Below are 20,716 nucleotides of genomic sequence, written 5' to 3' on the forward strand. Positions count from 1 at the left end.
TTCAACCCCGGTAATGGGATCATACTTGAATCGTTCAGCTTGAAGATCTGCAACGACGTTACATTTTGCATTTCTTTCTGTTAGTTAAAGGTTACAGAACATCTAAGGGTGTCTACTTTTTAAAAAAATCAGTTCAAAATGTTAATCACATAATTTTAAAAAAGAGAAAAATCAAGCTTCCTAATGCACAAAATCTTCTTTTTTTTCAAACATCAGCTATATTTCTATTAAAATTTCTTGATTTTTTTTTTACTTATATGTTTTAGATAACGTCGTCTACAATCTTTTATGTAACTGAATACGCTGAATAGTTGACTAAACAATCTAGAATGGGTTTTTGATGGTACAAAAAAACACTATGAAATTGATGTAAAAGTACTCTACTTATTTGAAATATACATATTGATACTTGTCTATCTTTGAAGTAGTTCGAGTACCTTGGACGTTTAACTGCATTTAAAAAGTTAAGTAAAATGTTAAAGTGTAATAAAACGAAAAAAAGGGGTATTTAATTCAATTCGTAATACAATTTTATTCTTGTATTTGCCAGTATAATTTAAGGTGTATATACATGATAAAGTTGTATTGAAACGAGATAGGTTTAAAAGGACTTACCAATTTAAAAAAAAACAAGATGGCGAATAAACTTTTCATAAATAATTCCTCTGTATGAAAACAACTACAGTTTTAAGATTTTCCGTTTTGCATGGTACTATGTTCAACATGACAACAACTTATATCATATTCGCCAGAAATAAATGTATTGATTGTATTAACAGAACATGTAATTAAAACTTGATCTTTCCTGTCGAACAACGTTTATCTGTGACTTGTTTATAAACATAATGTTGGGTAGATAGTGTAAACACTACTGCGCGAACAAGTGTTCTCGTCAATCGTATCAGATGTTGTAAATGATGTTAAATGTATTGTGATCATTTCATTGCTTTATTCACAGCCTGTCTGTTTTAAATTTTAACACATATTTCTTCTGGTCATATTTTTTTTCGTAAACTTTAGGATTGCAACGGTTACTGCAAATACATAATGACTACTGTAGTCGATAAGACAAATTATGGGTAAATAAACTGCATTTTTATTGTTGTGGTGTCAGAACATGATCATAAAGTAGCTGATGGAGGTGTCTTTATTTCAATTAAACTTATACTTGTTAAAATTTTAAAGATAAAGCAAAACCAAAACAAAGCAACACAAATCAGAATAATACAAAATGAAACAAAATCATGACACAGTCCTGTGTCTCGGTTTCAAATGTCAAACTTCTATAACATATTTTAGAAATTTATTCCATATAGATTGAAATCCCAAACGATATGTTATTTCAGTTATGTAATAATCTACGTCGTCAAATTCAGATAAATATTTGATATTAAAAAAAAATCAACAGATGTGTAAAGCATGTAAATGTGCCCCTCTTGTTCAGAACATATCCGCCCTCGTTATGCATAAATATTTTATTTTCTGATTTCATAAACAATAATGTCAGGAAACATACAAACGTAATGTAATTTGAATTTATTTATTATATAGCCATATCTCACTATACACTTATTATAAACTAGTCGCATTTGTATTTAATTTAATTATTTACTTATTAAATTCGTCAGATATCAAATAGGAAGATGTGGTATGTTTGCAACTACTACTATCCACCAGAGTCCAAATAACAGTGGATTTAATAAGAAAAAGTTAATGTAGACAATATCTGTTAATTCTATTACGCTTACGAATAAAATACATCAAACATTAATACTTACATGATGCCAGCAGAATCCAATTGAGAAAAATACACATACAAAACCAAACTTTTACTTCCATTTTTTTGTCAGTGCAATGATTTTATTTGACTAGTGAGACCTGTAAACGCGAATCTTAGGTTTTTAAACCAACACAATAGTGTGTTTACCTAAGCGTACATTTCTTCCGGATGAATTTTGTGATGTGTAATAATAATCATGATGAAATTTAATCTGTAAGTAGTGTAAAAAGGACCTTATTTATATTAACTCATGTTAGTTTTCTTCATATTTGCCTGTTTCCCCATGTTAACAACAGATGCATTATTATTTTACGTTAATCGGGTATATTTTATCTTAAATTAAATGCAAGTAAACCTGTATATTAAATCAAATAAGATAACACAAAATGATTAGTGATATTGATATAATCAGTCACATTAAAGCTAAATAAAAAAAGAAAAAATAATCGTTTTGACATTTACAGATTGCTAAAACATGCATGCATGCTAGAATTTCACAAAGTATCTTATCATGAATAACAATCTTTTTATTTATTTGATTCTACGTACTCGTGCATTATATCCTACGAACAAATGTGTCTTTTATCCGATATAAGAATAGCAGTGTGTTTAACATGTTTAATTCATGAGAAAATACGATATCAGTTTAAAATATTATCTTCTTATTTCAATTACACCCAAACAGCTAAGGCCCATATTAACATATATACTCCTCATGAAATTCCCATTTCATGGTGTTTGGCTTTTCACAATGTTGCATGCATAAATTCCCAAAAGAAATGGAAAAAACAAGCATACATTTATAAAGGAAAGAAAAAAAAACGTTCTTATTTGTAACAACTTTGTTTGTCTTTCCTTATTTAACAAAAAATATAATGTGAGATAAACTAAGGTTTTTACTTCCTCAGGCAAAGCTGAGCTTCAATTTATTTTGGCCATTTGTAGATCCGTTTCAATCATACCGGTAATCACGTGTTGTGGTAGTTTAATCCTCGGTTTTTAAAAGTTTGGGTTTGAGTGTTCGTCATGAAAGTAAATCGGACGCATGACATTAATAATGTTATATTCATTAACTACCACTTGGTCGATTCCACTGCTTGAGAATTGTGAATGTCATCAACTCAGTTGTCAGTGCTTCCGTAATGACATGACTTTCCGTTGAAACATTAAGAAATTAGGACAATAAAAAGGATGTGACTCCCTGCAACAAAGTTGACCTTTCATAAATTATGTTACTTTTATGTTCCTTATGGCCATACAGCTCTGAATTTGTTTTCGTCTTTTTTATCCTTAGCTTTACTAATTTTCTATTTGAACGCTTCTGGTGAAAGTAAAACCAGGAACGGCTTCAAAAACACGAAGTTAATAGTGTTATTATCATCTTTGAAAAAAATATGCAGATAACGATTTACTCTTGGATCATTGAATAATTCCGCTATTACATTTCCATACTTGAAATTTGATAACCATGAGCACAGACACATTTTGAACCATGTCATTTCATCAAGTTTCAATTTTTCATGTATTACCTCCATTATTTGATATATCTATGGCATTTAAACGTGCATTCACAACTAAAAAAAATGCTAAATCTATAATTTTCCTGTTGTACTATAAGGGTTTGAGCCATATAGAATTAGTATTCATATCTGCACATGAGATAAGAATAAATCTGTATTTTCTTAAGTACTTTTGATGCTTCATTATATTTTAAATCCTGATTGTATATATATATATATATTTTTTCTTTTTACTGAGAATTATTCGGATACTTATGAGGTCACTCAAAGAATGAATATTGAATAATCACATTTTGAAATTTTAAACAACAATGTTAATTGTCTTGTTAACTAGCAATCAAAAGACATTTAACCCAGGCGAACAACTTATACATTTTGTACCTCTTGGTATATTGGCAATACTTGTTATATTAAACAGGATTAATGAAATTACACAAATTTATTTCAATTTGTCATCTGCAGATAAGATGTAATTATTTTGGAACTATCTACTGCTGCATATATATCGAGGAAGAGAAGTATTCAAGTTATGTTTTATAACAAAATCATGTAATGAGGTGTTTTCAAATGAATATAAATTTGCGTACATTCCAGACGTCAATTTCCGTTGATTTTAGTACCTAAAATTGAATTATTGTCATTTTTAAACAATGCGAACAAAATTTTAATATCTGTTCCATGAAAGTCATTAGTTTTTCGAGGGTTTAATGCAACAACTACTGAACTGAAAAATTAGCAGTTTTGAGATTTATTGATTTTTTAAACATAATGGTATTAAAGAATATTCTCAAAATTTTTTAGGGCAATTGGATATAATGTAAAATTTTAATCGACATGTTCATCAATCTATTATCAGTTTAATATAGAAAGACTTATCTCTTATTACTTTGTAGATGCAAGTTAACTACTCATTTTATAATTAGGGACTTTTTCATTCGATGTCAGTTAAAAATAAAATATCACAGGAAACTTGAATTTTAGCTCTTCAAACTAGGCTGAAAGTTGTAGACTGTACCTTTTGTATCTATATTTCACAGCAATGTGAAAATGGTAATATTATCCACAACGTTTATTTTTCGCTTTCATATGCAACAATTTAATATCCTATCGGGACCTACGCTATTTATAGAAACGTAAACAGACATCAAAATGTTGCATGCATCATCCTGAAGTTGAGAACAGTGAAATGTTGTAGATATCCTAATCCAATTTCGTCATTAAGGTGTCTAATTCTGATCAACAAAATTTTGAGTTTTCCCCCGAAAAGATACTCCGTGTTCACATATTTTTCAATGATCCATCGCTCCCCGCAATCTACAACATATTATCTTTAAAACAATGTTCAGTTTATGTAAATGTGGTACGAAATGAGGAGGCGCCAGTGCGTCAACGGCGGCAAGGTCCAACATTAAAAGAACCATAAAAGCGCCGTAACGTTAGATTTATTCACTGTTCACATCTTCATGCAGTCAGTTAAACATTTAATTTCTGCTAAAAAAAATACACTGACGAACGTAATGGTTGCGTTATTCACGATCCATTGTTGTCAATTCGTCAGATTATAAATTCGAATACATATTTACTTGCACAAATACGACAAAGATTCGCTCGTTTCAACTTCATGAAATATTGTCATTATGGATACCTGATAAGGGTTAATTCCCTTTGTTTATAAAACAATAGTTTGAGGTACTGTGCAGGATATTCTGTAAACTTGAATTCACACAATTTATTAAAACTTGTAATGCAATAGTAAGAGTTAAGTATAAATAATCTATTTACTCAACCAATTGATACTTTCCTTTAAAGAAAAAAATATATTATTATAATTGAATTCAAACAAAATATGCAAAACAAGCGACGTAAAATTTTTCTATTTTAAAAATTAAAATGGTCTAGGTTTCGTCAAAAATGTTGAAAAAAAAAAACTATCCTCACCCCCTTTTCCAAAAAAAAAAACAAAACAAAAACAAAAACAAAACAATGCAAACATAAAACAAGACGAAAAAGAAAAGTTCAAATGATTTAACGAAAAATTAAAATGAAAATAAGCAAAACAAGCAAAAAAGAATTAACAACATCATGTTTTATCTTAAAATGGTATGGATACAAACAAAATAAAAATAAAGAGATGTGATATGATTGCCAAAGAGACTACTATCCATCAACGTTCAAATGAAGTGGATGTAAGCAATTATAAGCAACCGTACTGCCTTCAACAATGAGAAAAAATAATAACCTATGGTCGGCTATAAAAGCTTTTTATTGATTGTCTCCAGTTATTACCATTCAGTATAGATTAAATTTGAAGGAAACATTTATGATAAGCATTTAATTCAAATTGAATTATTGTCACGGAACACATACTACATGAGACACGTCTTCTTTAAAATATTACACTTGTACGAAATTGAACTGATCTTTATTTAAATCGATCTTGAAAAGACCAGTTCGCGTTTACATTTGCACAAGCAAGATCGATCGAGATCGATCTTATTTAATCTGGCGCGTTTACACTGCAACATGAACAGAACCAGTCTGACCTGATTACTTTACATTTCGTAAACAAATAATCGTTAAAAAAGAATTGAATAATAACGAGTGCATTTCGCGCGGGCAATCACACACTGCAAAATTATGGAGAAAATAGTTGGATCATTGGACTTTCGTATGCAGTTATCTATTCTCTTTTTCGTTCACACGTCACAAGTAATTAAACATAGAAATGCGAGAAGACTATCACTTTAAAACAAACTGTCAATGCCTTTGAAAATGAGGATTTGCAGCAAAGAACTATAATTTATCGATTCAGAAGAACGATCCAAAAACGGCGGAATAATTTTTTAATGTTTTGTGCTAACTAGTACAGTTTCCCGTATTTTCCTGTGCGAAATAAGATTTTCACGTACAATGGTCATACGCTATAAAAAGTAGTTAGTTTTTGCATCCTTTCTGCTCATTTTTTGTATGATGTGTGCTGCGGTAGTTATATTACTAAGTTTTTAAGTGTGTTTTATTGTAAATTGGAATGTTGGCAGACAAAAGGTACATATTCAAGAATATCAGGCAGATGCTTGGGGTCAAAGGTCAAACATAAAAATGAAAACTCTTGTCCTAGTATATTTCTACCTCATATATATTTCAAATAATTAATGTTTTTTGTGTATTTTTTTCATTAAAAACAATTCCAACAGAGTCCCTAATTAAAAAGATTGCCCTGAGAACCACATCACAGTATCTATAGATAATTTGTGTTGCATTCCTTATAACAAATAACGTTTGCAAAATCGTATGCCATAACACAGCATCTCGAAATACTTGCTTATTGCATTTAACATTTTAATTGATTTATCTTAACACTTTATACCACATCCCATACAACATCAGATAATGGGTTACAGCTGTAAAAGAGAAGTGAATATCAGCAGGTCATCAACCAAGTAAAGTCAATTAAGTGTACCTATCATGACCTCATAGTATATAAGATAAACATCAATTGAGAATAAAACAAGTAATTGTTATAATTTTTAATGATTTTTGATATGGAATTTTTTATATTAAGCTAATTTAGAAAGGTGTATGTAAATTAAGGTTTATATATGAATATTATATTTAAAAGAATTTATTCTGAATTATATACATGATATAATAACAATGTTATCGTTAGATATGTCTGTAATCATGGTAATATGAATGTGTAATGCTACAAAACATTCAAGAAATATAAAATTTATTTTAAAAAATTAAACCTTTTTTTCTAGTTTAGTATAAATTCAATCAATTAATTTGCAGTAATATCATGATTTCATCGTTTTTTTTTTTGTTTTTTTTTTGCTGTTACATAGATATTTTCTTTTAGTTAAGAGATCAATGATCATGATTCAATTATGATTTTTAACATTTACAAATGAAGTATCCAAATAATATTTTAAACATACAAAACTTCAAACAAATTAAGGTTGGGTTTTTTTCAAAACACAAAATGTGTTTCTATTGTATAAAAGATAATTTATTTATATAAAAAAAAAGATTTCAAAATTTAGAATAAAAACGAAATCTCAACTCATAATAGAATAACAGCAAACGAAAAATTAAAGAGGTTTCATTAAAATGTATTACCTTTACAATAACAACACTTCTAAAGATATGCACGACCTAGAAATATTTGGTCATTTCGGTCTTGTTCCTTTTTGCTCATTATCATATAGTTCCTAACATTCCATTTTAAACATTCACGGCTTTCGAAAAGTTTGGCGCTTCGAATACACAAAATATCTTTAATGTGTATTTCATTCACATTAGAGAAATCTTAAAACGAGAACATTTATTTATATCAACATACAATTTTCAAGCTAATAACATTTTTTCATTTCCAAATTCTTAATATTATTATTAAAAGATCAGCAATTATATTGTATCTGTTGAAAATATTCGTGCGAAACATTAAAAGAAGACAATAAAATGGCTGAAATAGTGGAGTTTTGAAAAGACCCGAATCACATATCCTTCAAATATAAATTTTATGACCCTATTCGTAAAGATGACCGTTACAGAAAACACTAGATAAACTCATCCAGCAATTTGCTGGAGGCACAGGCCAATTTAATGCAAAGCTAAACAGACTGTACCAGCTGCTAGGAAGAAGGTTTTACTTTTTACTTGAGGTGTTATTCCAAGACAGTACCTTGGCTTCTACATAGGATTACTGTCTGACAACAAAACACGTGACTAACACCCTGGTCCAGATTTTGTGGTTGATGAAATTGACTCCGAAAAAAGTAAAATGATTTAGGAAGAATACTACATCAGTTGACATTGAAAAACAACATCTAACAATGTTCTTGCACATGAGGATTTATCAGATATGATAAAACCTTAAGTTATATTGAGACTTGCTCCTTTTATAGCATATACCCAAATACCGTATTACATATTTATATTTTGTATTTTATTATTTTTTTTAGTAAATTAAAAAAATTCTGCCATGGTATATCATAGTGTGATAAATAGTGCAGTATGTAAGTTTTTAAGTCTATTCTTACAGACAATCATATAATATAAACAGATAATAATCAAGAGAACTTCGTCCATTCTGTGTTTTTGGTAGATGTATTTCTATTTTTATCCAACTGATGAGTTAAGCCTTTTTCAACTGATTTTTATAGTTCGTTCTTATGTTGTACTGTTACACCACTGTCCAAGGTTAGGGGAGGGTTGGGATCCCGCCAACATGTTTAACCCTGTCACATTCTGTATGTATGTGCCTGTCCCAAGTCTGTAATTCAGTGGTTGTCATTTGTTGTTGTGTAACATATTTGTTTTTCGTTCATTTTTTGTATTTTTATTAGGCAGTTAGTTTTCTCTACATTTGTCGTTTCGGGACCTTTTATAGCTGACTATGCGGTATGGGCTTTGCTCATTGTTGAAGACCGTATGGTGACCTAAAGTATAGTTGTTAATTTCTGTGTCATTTGGTCCCTTGTGAAGAGTTGTCTCATAAACAATCATACCACATCTTCTTTTTTATATTGGTTAATTTTTGGGGAAAAGAACTATTCTGAAAGGAAAGTCTAAATTAGTAATTTTTCCTACTTGCGAGCAAAATTATATTAATGATTCAACAAATAAACAATAAACATGTTAAATTATGATTTCAATTTTATTTTGGGTTACTATATATTCGTTTGTGAAACACATCCATTACACACAATTTTCTTTTGGAACTTTGATACAATTCATCGTTTTGTTTTGTCTTTAAGATTCAATACATATTATTTCACATAAAAAATGTATCAATCCAAGGTCTTTGTGTAGATAGTCTGATTCAATTATATTATGTGTTATTAAGGTCAAACAAGTATTATAAAGACAATGACATATCTTTTATTTCTGAAATGTTTTAACCTTCTCTTATTGCTTTAGGAATGTGCGAATTAAATGATATTTTTTTAGTTTGACAAGAAGTAAATTATAAGAGTTTTCAAATATGTGTATGTATTTCTGTATAGTTACATCCACTTTCCATAATTCCTTTATGTACTGTATTGCTTTGCATCATCTTTTGTTTCCTCTTAACAATGTTTTATTACGTTATGTGTATGTATATAATTGTTAAATTAATATATCGTTCATAGTACAGTTATATTTATTCATATTTCAAATTTCACAATCTCTTATCGCTTGTAAATGCAATGATGTTTATCAAACACAATCTAAAATATGATATACCTCAGAGCGTATACCTCTTATCACTAGATACGACCTTGTGACAAACACATCTGCATTAGATTTAATCATTATGGAATGCCTATATCCGTTAAACATTACAAGTGCATTTTTATTTGTTATCTTTCGTCCAAAATAGCATCAAATTATAATCATTAGGAGTATTTGCGCAATCAAAGTTAATTTGATACATTTTTGAAGTAAAATGAAATTGATATTGACATTCAAAATTTGTATGTCGATTTCTGAAAAGTGACAAATTTTCAGTTACGAGGTTATGGCATTAACCCATCGTTTTTTTTTTTAGAACTATCAAGATGTACAAAATGTAACAACATTCAAAAACGGTTCATGATTTCTATTTGGATAAAGAAATGATTGCACTCTTATTCAGCATACAAATAACTTAAAGCATCTTTATCCTTAGATTATTCACATTTTATAAAAGTAACTCAGCAAGAAGGATTTGAAATGACTGATTTCAAATAAAAGTCCTTTGCTTTTTATAAAAATAAGAAATATTGGCATTTTTTAAAACAATGCGAACAAAATTTAAGAGGTTTTTTTTTTTCTGATAGCATTTTTATCCTTTGAATATAAATATTCTATAACAACAAAAAAATTATCCAGATGCATTGACAATGACTGATTGCAAACAACAGTGCATTTTTTTTGATAAAAGGAAGAAAACTTGGCATTTTCAAACAATGTGGACAAAATTTTCTGTGATAGTCTTCATATTTTATGGAAAACAACACAAGCTGATGTACAAAATGTACTAAAACCATATGCAATTTATGATTTTCATTCAAATAAAAAAAAATCGCATTGCTATTCAACACAAACTACAGTTTTAGCATCTTTATCCTTACGTAAATCACGTTTAGTAAAATGAACTCATCCAGAGGCATTTGAACAGACTGTTTGCAAATAAACGTGCATTAATTTTCATAAAAAGAAGAAATATTGGCAGTTTTAAAAGAATGCGAACAACATTTAAGTATTTTTTCTCTAATAGTCATCATATTCTTTGAAAAAAAGAACCATCCTGATGTACAAAATGAACAAAAATAGCGGTTCATGATGTCCATTAAAATAGAGAATTAATTGCACTCTTGTTCAATATACACATAAGTTTGATCGCATTTATCCGTAGATTATTCACATTTTATTAAATAACTCATCCAGAGACATTATAAATGACTGAATGCAAATATAAGTGTATTGGTTTTCATAAAAAGGAGAAATATGGCATGTATGGTTATTTTTAAACAATGCAAACACAATGTGATAATTGTCTCTGATATACATCCTATCATATGAAACACAACCCATCCCGATGTTCAAAAAGTGCCCAAAATCATTAACGGTGAATGATTTCTGTTCAAGCGAAGGGGTTATTGCACTCTTATTCAGTACACAGGTAAGTTTAAGCATCTTTATTCTTAGAATATTGACATTTTATAAAAAATAACTTATCCAGAGACAATAACAATGACAGCTGGCAAATGATATTGCATTCTAATATGACGTTCTATTTCGCTTTGTAAACAACACCGTGATAAAATTCTCGATATATCTATACTTATAGCAGACTCAGAGCTGTACATAATAATGACTGTTACAATATATCTCCCACGTAAATCCACATGTATCGTAACCTATGTGCAAACGCTATGCCGATTTCGCTGGGTTTAAAATTGCATTTGAAAAAAAATATCGTGACTTCATTCTTATTCTGATGCATAACAAAAACAATTAACGCATTACAGTTAGGAAAAATGTACAAAATCAAAATAAAATAAAATTCCGCCGAATTCCATGAATGCTTTTGGCACATTAACGTCATTTCAAAACATGACGTCATACGAATGAAAATGTTATCAAAGCTGAAGTTTCTTCCGTTACGTGAACCCTCCAAATTCGGATAATAATGCATTAAAATGGAGTTTTGAGGTGAGAGTTATTTTATTTGCTATTCTAATGCATTATTCGCACATTTACTTATTTCAGCAAGAAAAAATGGCGGATCCTTAGTTACGAAATGTCAACTGAGGATAGATTTGACAGAATTCTTACGAGAAAAACATGTAAATATAGAATGTCAAAACAAATTTTTGTTCAATCGTTTATTTTAGAAATAATTTATTCAAGCTATAAATTTATTTAAATTGTTTAGCTTTAACTAACAGGGGGTAAAAAAGAACAGCAACACACAAGGCAAACCCACCCTCGCTTTCATTTTTTTAATAACCATATTTGTCCTATAGATTAGAATCGAAATGATTCACGGAAGCCATAGATTGGTTGTAAATTTACACATGGTCTGAGCCATGATATTCGTTAACGCTCAGGATAAAATTCGAATGTCACGGCCCAGGCCATGTGTAAATTTCAAACAAATCTATGGCTTCCATGAACTATTTCTTAATTTTGTTTTGTAAAAAGAAGAAATATTTGCTTTTTTAAACAATGCAAACACAATTTTAGAACTTTCTAGTATGATATAATCATATTTTATGAAAAAAAAAACCCATCCTGAAGTTTAAAAGTACTTAAAACAAACCCATCCTGAAGTTTAAAAGTACTTAAAACAAATGACGGTGTATGATTTCCATTGAAATAATCAAATAATTGCACTCTGTTTTCAAAACACACATACATTATCCTAAGAGTATTAAAATTTTATAAAAAAAACAACTCATCCAGAGCCATCTGAAATGACTGATTGCAAATAAATGTGCATTTATTGTATGCAAAGTTTAAATATTGAATTGTTTGTACAATGTAAACAAACTTGGTAACTAATCTCATATTTGATGAAAAACAACTCATCCTGATGTAAAGAAACGTGCTAAATACAGATAGCGGTTCATGACTTCGATTAAATAAAGAAGTCATTGCACTCTTAATCAACACAAACAAAGATTTAAGTATCTCTACTGTTATACCTTTTGCATTTTATAAAAACTGACTCACCTACTATCATTAAAATGCATGATTGCTGTATAGGGTTCTTATTTCAAATGATAACATTTATCTCTTTTTAGAATAAGTGATACAGAAGCATTACGAGCATGTCATTATTCTGCAATTATGTTATTTATTGAGCATAAAAATAAAAGAACCAATAATGAAAAGATATAAGAAGATGTGGTATGAGTGCCAATGAGACAACTTTCCATCCAAGTCACAATTTGTAAAAGAAAAACCATTATAGGTCAAAGTACGGTCTTCAACACGGAGCCTTGGCTCACACCGAACAGCAAGCTATAAAGGGTCCCAAAAATGACTAGTGTAGAACCATTCAAACGGGAAAACCAACGGTCTAATTTATATAAAAAACGAGAAACACTTATAAAATGCATATAAAGCTTTTGAAGTAATTTATATATTTTTTTTTAAATGTTATTTCGACCAAGTTGATGGACCCAAGTTGATGACAACTCATCGGGTAAAGGTGTCTTCGTAGAGATCCGCGTTTACTGCATGTAAATACAGCGGAGTTCGTTTCACATAGGCATTGCAATTATATATGTATCCTTGAATATAAATAATTGACTTATCGATTGCTGACTGTTGTCACAGTAACTCTCACATAGCTTATTTTGGGTATCTGACGGATTATATGGGTTATCAATCACCGATCGTTCATCGATGAGTCAAACATCCGTCACCGATCTTTCACCGATCATTCAAGTTCCTGTCAAACAGTAACAACAAGTACCGTAATGATGATGATGATGATGATGATGATGACGATGATGATGATGATGATGATGATGATGATGATGATGATGATGATGATGATGATGATGATGATGATGATGATGATGATGATGATGATGATGATGATGATGATGATGATGATGATGATGATAGAAACTCTATTCAAACATATGACCAAGAGGGATGAAAACATTCTGACAAGTCCTCATAACTTAAGAGTAGTAAAACTAAAAGACAAAGCGGATTTGTTTGGCTTAAATGTTTCCAAAGTTTCATTATATGCAACTAATCAGAAATGTTATGCAAAAATCAAACAGAGATGAAATTTGATATTTCAATTATACAATGAACCAACCTACAAATGGCTATTTTTTTATGTTATCAAACATACATAATATCTCCAGGTGACAACACGTCAAGCAGAGCCGTTACTTTAGCGGATTTTTTGTTTTATTCAGTTTTATTTTACAAGATAAAAAACGTAATTGAAAAATAGACACTGTATAAACTAAAAATCTTCTTTGTAGAGAAATTTAGCAGAAAAGTGCGTGTCATTCTTTAATGCTTAAGTATATGCTTACAAATTTTCAGCATGAACCAGATTTATCTTCATCTCAAAACATATTGCAAACTGTCATACAATTCATGTTCTGACATAAAAGATACTGAGAAATGTCACTCGAAAAGATAAGTGTGATAAAGAAAAAGTGACACAAATACCAAAGCCAATATCCTTGCACTAAAAACTTTTTAACATTATCTTTTTTTTTGATTTGGAAAATAGTTGCAGAAATATATTGGCGATAACATATCGGTGGAGTTCGCAATTAAATTGGATGCACAAACTCAAGTTCTGTTGCAAAATGTGTTAGATATCGAGGATAAAAACAGAAGATGAAACATTTCCTTCTAAGTTAGTTTAATTGATGCTACTATTTTAGTAGAGTTAGAATGTTTTCGTAAATAAATAAATTGGTATTTCAAATATCATATTGTTATAAAAACACCTGCACATATGTATGACATAGCTGATTTTTCACAAAAGCTTCTCAGATGATAATATTTCATTGTATTTAAACTTGCATTATTTAAACTATGTAGTGTCATATTCAACCCGTTAGAATTCTTAAGATCAAGATGAGATGACAAGTTTGCGTAAATACCAGAACGCAGAATGATTTATAAAGTAATTCTATACTTATTAAAACATCTTTGTTATATGATATTTATAACTATCAAATCACGTTTACTTAACAGTTATCTAAGTTTACAGATCATATTATTATGTTGGAGACAAGTATTTGAAGTCTGACACTTCTCCTTAGGTTCCAACAAAGAAAAGTGACTTGGTATGAAAAACATGAGGTTACATGTCTCATCAATTTAAGTGAACCCAAGACGAGAACCGGTTGAAAATAAACATGATATGTTTGGTGTACGTACAACAGCTGTCAATAACGTGCTTAAATATAAATAGTAAGACTGATCATAGTTATTTTTATTAAACATTCAGAAATACTATCACCTGACTGAATAATTATCTCTGCTATAAAACGAAGACCAGTGTCACGTCATCTGTATAGGGTTTAATATAGTATCAACTTAATACAAAGTGGAAATAAATTAGTGTTGAATAATAAACATCTACATTTATATATCTATATATGTTATATGTGTCCTTGATTTTTCTGAATAAGGAAAATATCTTCTTTCAAAAGATATGTACATTATTTTAATTACTTTCATAAGTGTGCCGTCATTTACAAACAATAATCTAATTAAGGTTATTTTGTTTTGCAGCCAAATATTTTTTTATGAACAGCCAACTGTTGATTTTTTTTTTGTTCAACATTCATGCTTTCATAATCCCTTCTCATCACCACCGACTAGGGTGTTAAGGGTTTTTACAAATAAAAAAACAAATATTAAATAGTTGACTACATTTTTACTATTACACAATTACTCACACATACACACAATTACACACACAGACGCACACATATACACAATTACACACACATACGCACAAATACATACACATACACACACTCTTGTGCTTGCATTGACATAACATAAATCAACTACTTTAGTGCAAGAAAAGCATGTTAAATTGAGTTTTACTGTGCGTATTGCTGTGTGTTTTTTTATTCTGCATTGGCTAGAGGTAAAGAGGGAGGGTTGAGATCTCACAAAACATGTTTAACCCAGCCGCATTTTTGCGCATGTCCCAAGTCAGGAGCAACTGGCCTTTGTTAGTCTTGTATGTTTCTTAATTTAAGTTCATTTATAAGTTTAAGAGTATAGTGTGATGTCCATTGTCATTGAACTAGTACACAGTCATGTTTGTTTAGGGGCCAGACGATGCCCGCTTCCGGGTGCGGGATTTTTTCGCTGTGTTGAAGACCCATTGGTGGCCTTCGGCTGTTTTCTGCTCTTTGGTCGGGTTGGTGTCTCTTTGACACATTCCCCATTTCCATTCTCAATTTGATGTTTGTAAATATCTGCTCTTTATAGACTGAAGATAATCATTGTAAGTGATATTTTCTTCTATATAATTACTTATCAGTAAACATGTATTTTACTGCGGCAAATAATGTTTGAAAAAAAGCATGGTACAATTTTTCTTTGCTATATAATGGTCACTTGCCTCGTTCTTCAATTTTTGCTCTGAGCTCTATCCCAGCAAACATACAACATTCTAAAACATTTTTTAAATGTCATATGGACGTCTCTCACAAAACATTTTAATGTGATATCATTTGAACATCAACTTATCTTTATCTTATTGTTTTTGAAATGTTTTATTTCTAAAATTTAAGTTAAATGTTTTTACAACATTCAAAAACTATTATTTGCTAATATCTTTTATTCATGTTCTCAAACATTGTTCTAAAATATCCCGTATATATTTTATAATATAAACAAAAATATTTTCTTTAATAAGTATTCCATATTGTTACAACATTTAAAGCAAATTTTTTTCCAAATATCAAAAAAACATTCTGCAAAAAATGTTTTACAGAAAACATAATTTTGCTATTTGCATAAAATGTTTATAACTTAAAATTAAAATGTGTTACATTTAACATCTGAAAAATATCAGCTAAATGTTTACTATAAAATATTTTGACATACACTTTATTTTATAGTCTTACTGATATTTTATTCAACATTTTTCGGATATAAAATTAACATTTTATTTAAACTTTGTTCAAAATCCCACAAACAACGTTTTGTGGAATTAGCTAGTTTTTTTTTCAGGATAAGATATAGTACTAAATTTCATCAATATCATCAAGCAAGATACTATCCGGGGATACTATACCGTTAAAATCCTTGATATCTTGAAGTCAGATGTTATTCCTTCTAATATTAAAATTCAAAAGAGTCAACATTAAATTAAGCAATAATGTATTAATAAGCAATTACCTTTCTTTAATGTATATTTTTATTTAGAAATTTTAAAGAAATTAATTCATTTTCGTATCGTTTATATGCATTACGGAAAACCGACCTTTTCCGGAATTGGTGCAAAAGTCGACTTTTGTTTTATCACCGGAAATGATATTGAAATTTGAAATTTGAAACAAAGACAGGATATCAACAAAGAGACAACCAAGAAAATTTGTTGTTACTTACTTGGTAAGAATGATTAATCTCTTAAGATGAAACTTGTACATTCATTTTGTGTGTTCAATCATAATCGGAACCAATACATCTGTTTCTAGAGGTGCGGATCAAGGTTTTGAAACAAGTGGGGCCTTCCAATGGCAAGGAAACGTTTGGAGTGATACTTGTAAATAGTCTATGCATTTATCTTATATGTAGCTCCATCAGGGGGTCGGGGCCCCTAAATCCGCCACTGTTCTAGCATCTACGTACCAAATTAGGAATTTGTTCATTGATATAAAAATAAGGAGATGTGGCTTGTGTGTTTGATTACCAATACACCTTATCGCTATTTGTCCGCCATTACTGGACATCACAAAAGTTCCCGTAAAATGTTGACGTCATATTAGAAAATATCTGACACCACAATGGAAAAGTAATTGTAAACGTATGCTGACGTAAAATTTCAAGCGTGACAGATTTCCAAATAACAATGAGGTGTATGAGACAGCTATCCACCAGAGTTCAAATGACTTGGATGATAGAAGTTATAGGTCACTGTACGGCTTTCAACACTGAGAAAACCCATACCATATAGTCCCCTTTAAAAGGCCTTGAAAAACAAAATGTTAAATTTTTTGTCAACACAATTGAAACAAAACAAATAACCGCTAACATTTAAAACACATTATGAAAAACAAATATGACAGACTTAAACCAACAACAACTGTTGCAATAAGCTTGACCCAATATATTGTTCCGAGGCACACAAACAAGTAACATTAACAATAATCACCATGTGAATATGGTGAATTTATTTTCTAGTAAAATCAGGGTATATATTTGCAAAACAGTAAATTAAATTTCCTTTAACAGCTTAATGAATATTACAAAGACTATGTAAGACTTGAGTTACAAGCAAGATAATATAAACTTTTGCTTAAAATTATATTCATTGATTCATACGCACAATGTATATATCTTTTATTTTTTAACAGGAGCTAAAAGAAAAGCCACAAAGGACAAGTTCAATATGCAGGTTTACAATTTGGAAGTGGCGCAGGTTCTTTGGAATGTCTACAACCTTTCAGGAGAAATTTTTTTTTGAAGTAAGATGTTCATACAGAATTACTGTTATTCCATATTTAATTCAAATATTTAGCATAAACAATACATTACATTCAACGTGTCCAAGATTAAGGGCATACAATACAGAAAAGATATTTGGATTTTTGAATAAATTAATTTTGTTGTGACAAAATAGAAACAAGTTGTTTATCATGTTTATTTAAATCAATCTTTTAGTCAAACAGTATGCTTTGATAAACAACATATTTGCTTTCCTTTGAAAAGCTTTCAAATACAAACAACCGATTTGATGACATCTGCTTGTTTCTCGGAAGTTAAGTTATAGTATTATCATCATTGCGAAAACAATGCGTAAAACTTCGATAAGTTATTATTTGCCTATATTATACTACTAGGATGGTATCGTATGCCCTTAGATACAAATCACAAATTATAAATTATGTCACTCTACGGATTTTAACACTTAAAAAGAACAATAAGATGTTTAATGTAGCAGGGCTTTTAAAGGCCCCTACATGATACAATGTATAATGAAAACTTAAAAAAAACCAAGAAAAACAACAGACTGATTGATACAAAACAGTAAAAGAAAAAAAATATGATAGACAACAATCAACAAATTAGTATAATAAAACAAGACTCTTGACTGGACACATCTTTAGTCTAATTTTTTTGTATGTGTTTTTTTCATAACAAAATGAAGTTCAGCGTGGCGTTAATCATGTTAATGAAAGGCAATTAAGCCATTTATTGATTAAATGAAAATGGTTTTATCTGAACTATAGATGCCTTTTTAGAATTTTTCAATATCCTCATTTTGAGACTACTGGTTATTTAGTTTAAACATATTTATTTTTAGTGGATTGGGAAACAAGTTATTGCAACTTATATTAATCCCTTTCCACTTTGCGGGTGCGAGTGCTGCCTTGTAGCGGCATTAGCCTGCTCTTTTTCAAAATCTACAAGGGTGTCTTTTACGTGCAAGAGATATTGCTCTCTCTTAACACGGGTCAACCATTTATCGTCCCCTTCCGACAGACTATCATCGTTATTTGGTTATTTGTTTCGAAACTTTAAAGGGGAGGGGATGCATATCCTTCAGGCATCGTGAATCGTTCTCTAATAAAGGAATGTGCAAGAAATTTAAATATAAATGTAAGATTAATTAATTTTTTTCAGAAGCATGGCACAGCAAGAAAAAGATGCAAGACACTACAAGACATTCCAAGTGATTCTGAATAAGACAATTGATGGACTTTTTCAATGTATTCTTAAATAAATCAAATAGTGGATGCAAAATGGTGTTTTGCTCTTCATCTCTTAAGCCATTTATTAATCATTATGGACTTAAGATGTAACCATATTAGAAGTGTAACGTTTTAGTTTAGATAGAGAAGTTATATTGAAAAATCTAAATTTGGGACACAAGTTTTAGTCAAAGTAACCTCAACTTAAAAATGAGTATAATGTTTGCTTAATATCCAGTGGCAAATATTTCATGCATGTTCAGGTTGACATATGCATGGTGTGTATAAGATAGGTAATACAAACTGAGATTGACAAACTAAACAGTATACCAATGTGGTAGGAATGTGGGCTTTCTTGCACTGCCTGTCGTCTGTCCATATATATTTGTCCAACAAATATTTTCATTACTGTTTTTCCCAAAACTGCTGATCAAGATGAGTTCATATTTGATGAGCTGCTTGATAGTGATGAACTGTGATGTGTGAACATTTTTGTATCTGGAACTAATATACCCGTTTCCTGTTTGCCTTTACATGTATTTCAATATGTTAAATGTTCTCAAATTTTGCATTACTTCTATTGGTAATGCTGCTGAACAGAATGACTTCATATTTGGTTAGTGGCTTGACCATGATGAATTGTGTCTGCCATTTTGGATGTTGGTTATTTTCAGATACTTTGAATTGTGAATTTTCATATGCTTAGCAAAACAACTGATTTATTCTTGTTTGTATATAGAATGAATCACTGTGTATATATTAAACTAATGATTTGTTATATAAAAAAGCAGGAAACTCAATTAAAAATACAGAAATTTTTATATTGATATGATCTAGATATCAACCAAAAACATCTTCTTAAAACATTTTGAAAACATTTTTTAGCCACAGTCTCACTTGAAAGAAAACATCCAAAAATCATTTTTATAACATTATTTGATGTTCATGATGTTTTTCAAACGTTCAGAAAATATTTCTAGAAAATATTTTTTGAAAGATTATCAAAATGTTTTATACGCCATTGTTTTTCACATTATCATGATATATCTTGACAACATTTTAATTATATAATGCAAATATTTTAGAAAATATATTAGAAAACGTTTTAGCGATGTATATCCAACCATACACTTTTATATTTTTCTTACGTTTTTTTGCGATATTATCATGACATTCGACATAACATTTTAATAACATTTTAAAGATGTTTTTGTGTTTGCTGGGATAATACTCGTTTTCTTATCATACAATTTGCAATTTGCATTTGTATATATATTTAGTTTTTTTTTTTTTTATGTTGCAATTATAAGGTAAAGAAAATTATGTGCCTTTGATAATGTAAAGTTCACAAAATATTGTTTTAATTTTCGTAAAAAAGATTCCCATACAAGATTTGTTATTGAACATTCATAGAACAAATGCTCAATGGTTTCATTTAAAACCTTACAAAACGTACAGTCTTTTACAAAACAATCCGGTCTCTGATAAAACGTCGAATTTGTAAGTTGAACAACTGT

General features: G+C 29.7%; 1 protein-coding gene across 1 annotated transcript in view; it reads right to left on the reverse strand.

The window, feature by feature from the left end:
- The window catches only part of LOC127706905 (low-density lipoprotein receptor-related protein 4-like), a 285,549-nt gene extending 283,651 nt beyond the window's left edge, over positions 1-1,898 (reverse strand). The window contains exon 1 of the mRNA XM_052211635.1: positions 1,779-1,898. Within this exon, the coding sequence (XP_052067595.1) occupies positions 1,779-1,839 (61 nt within the window). The 5' untranslated portion in view covers positions 1,840-1,898. The remainder of the gene's footprint in view (positions 1-1,778) is intronic.
- Positions 1,899-20,716: the final 18,818 nt, after the last annotated feature.

This window comes from Mytilus californianus, unplaced genomic scaffold, assembly GCF_021869535.1.
Source record: "Mytilus californianus isolate M0D057914Y unplaced genomic scaffold, xbMytCali1.0.p SCAF_6, whole genome shotgun sequence".
NCBI lineage: Eukaryota > Metazoa > Mollusca > Bivalvia > Mytilida > Mytilidae > Mytilus > Mytilus californianus.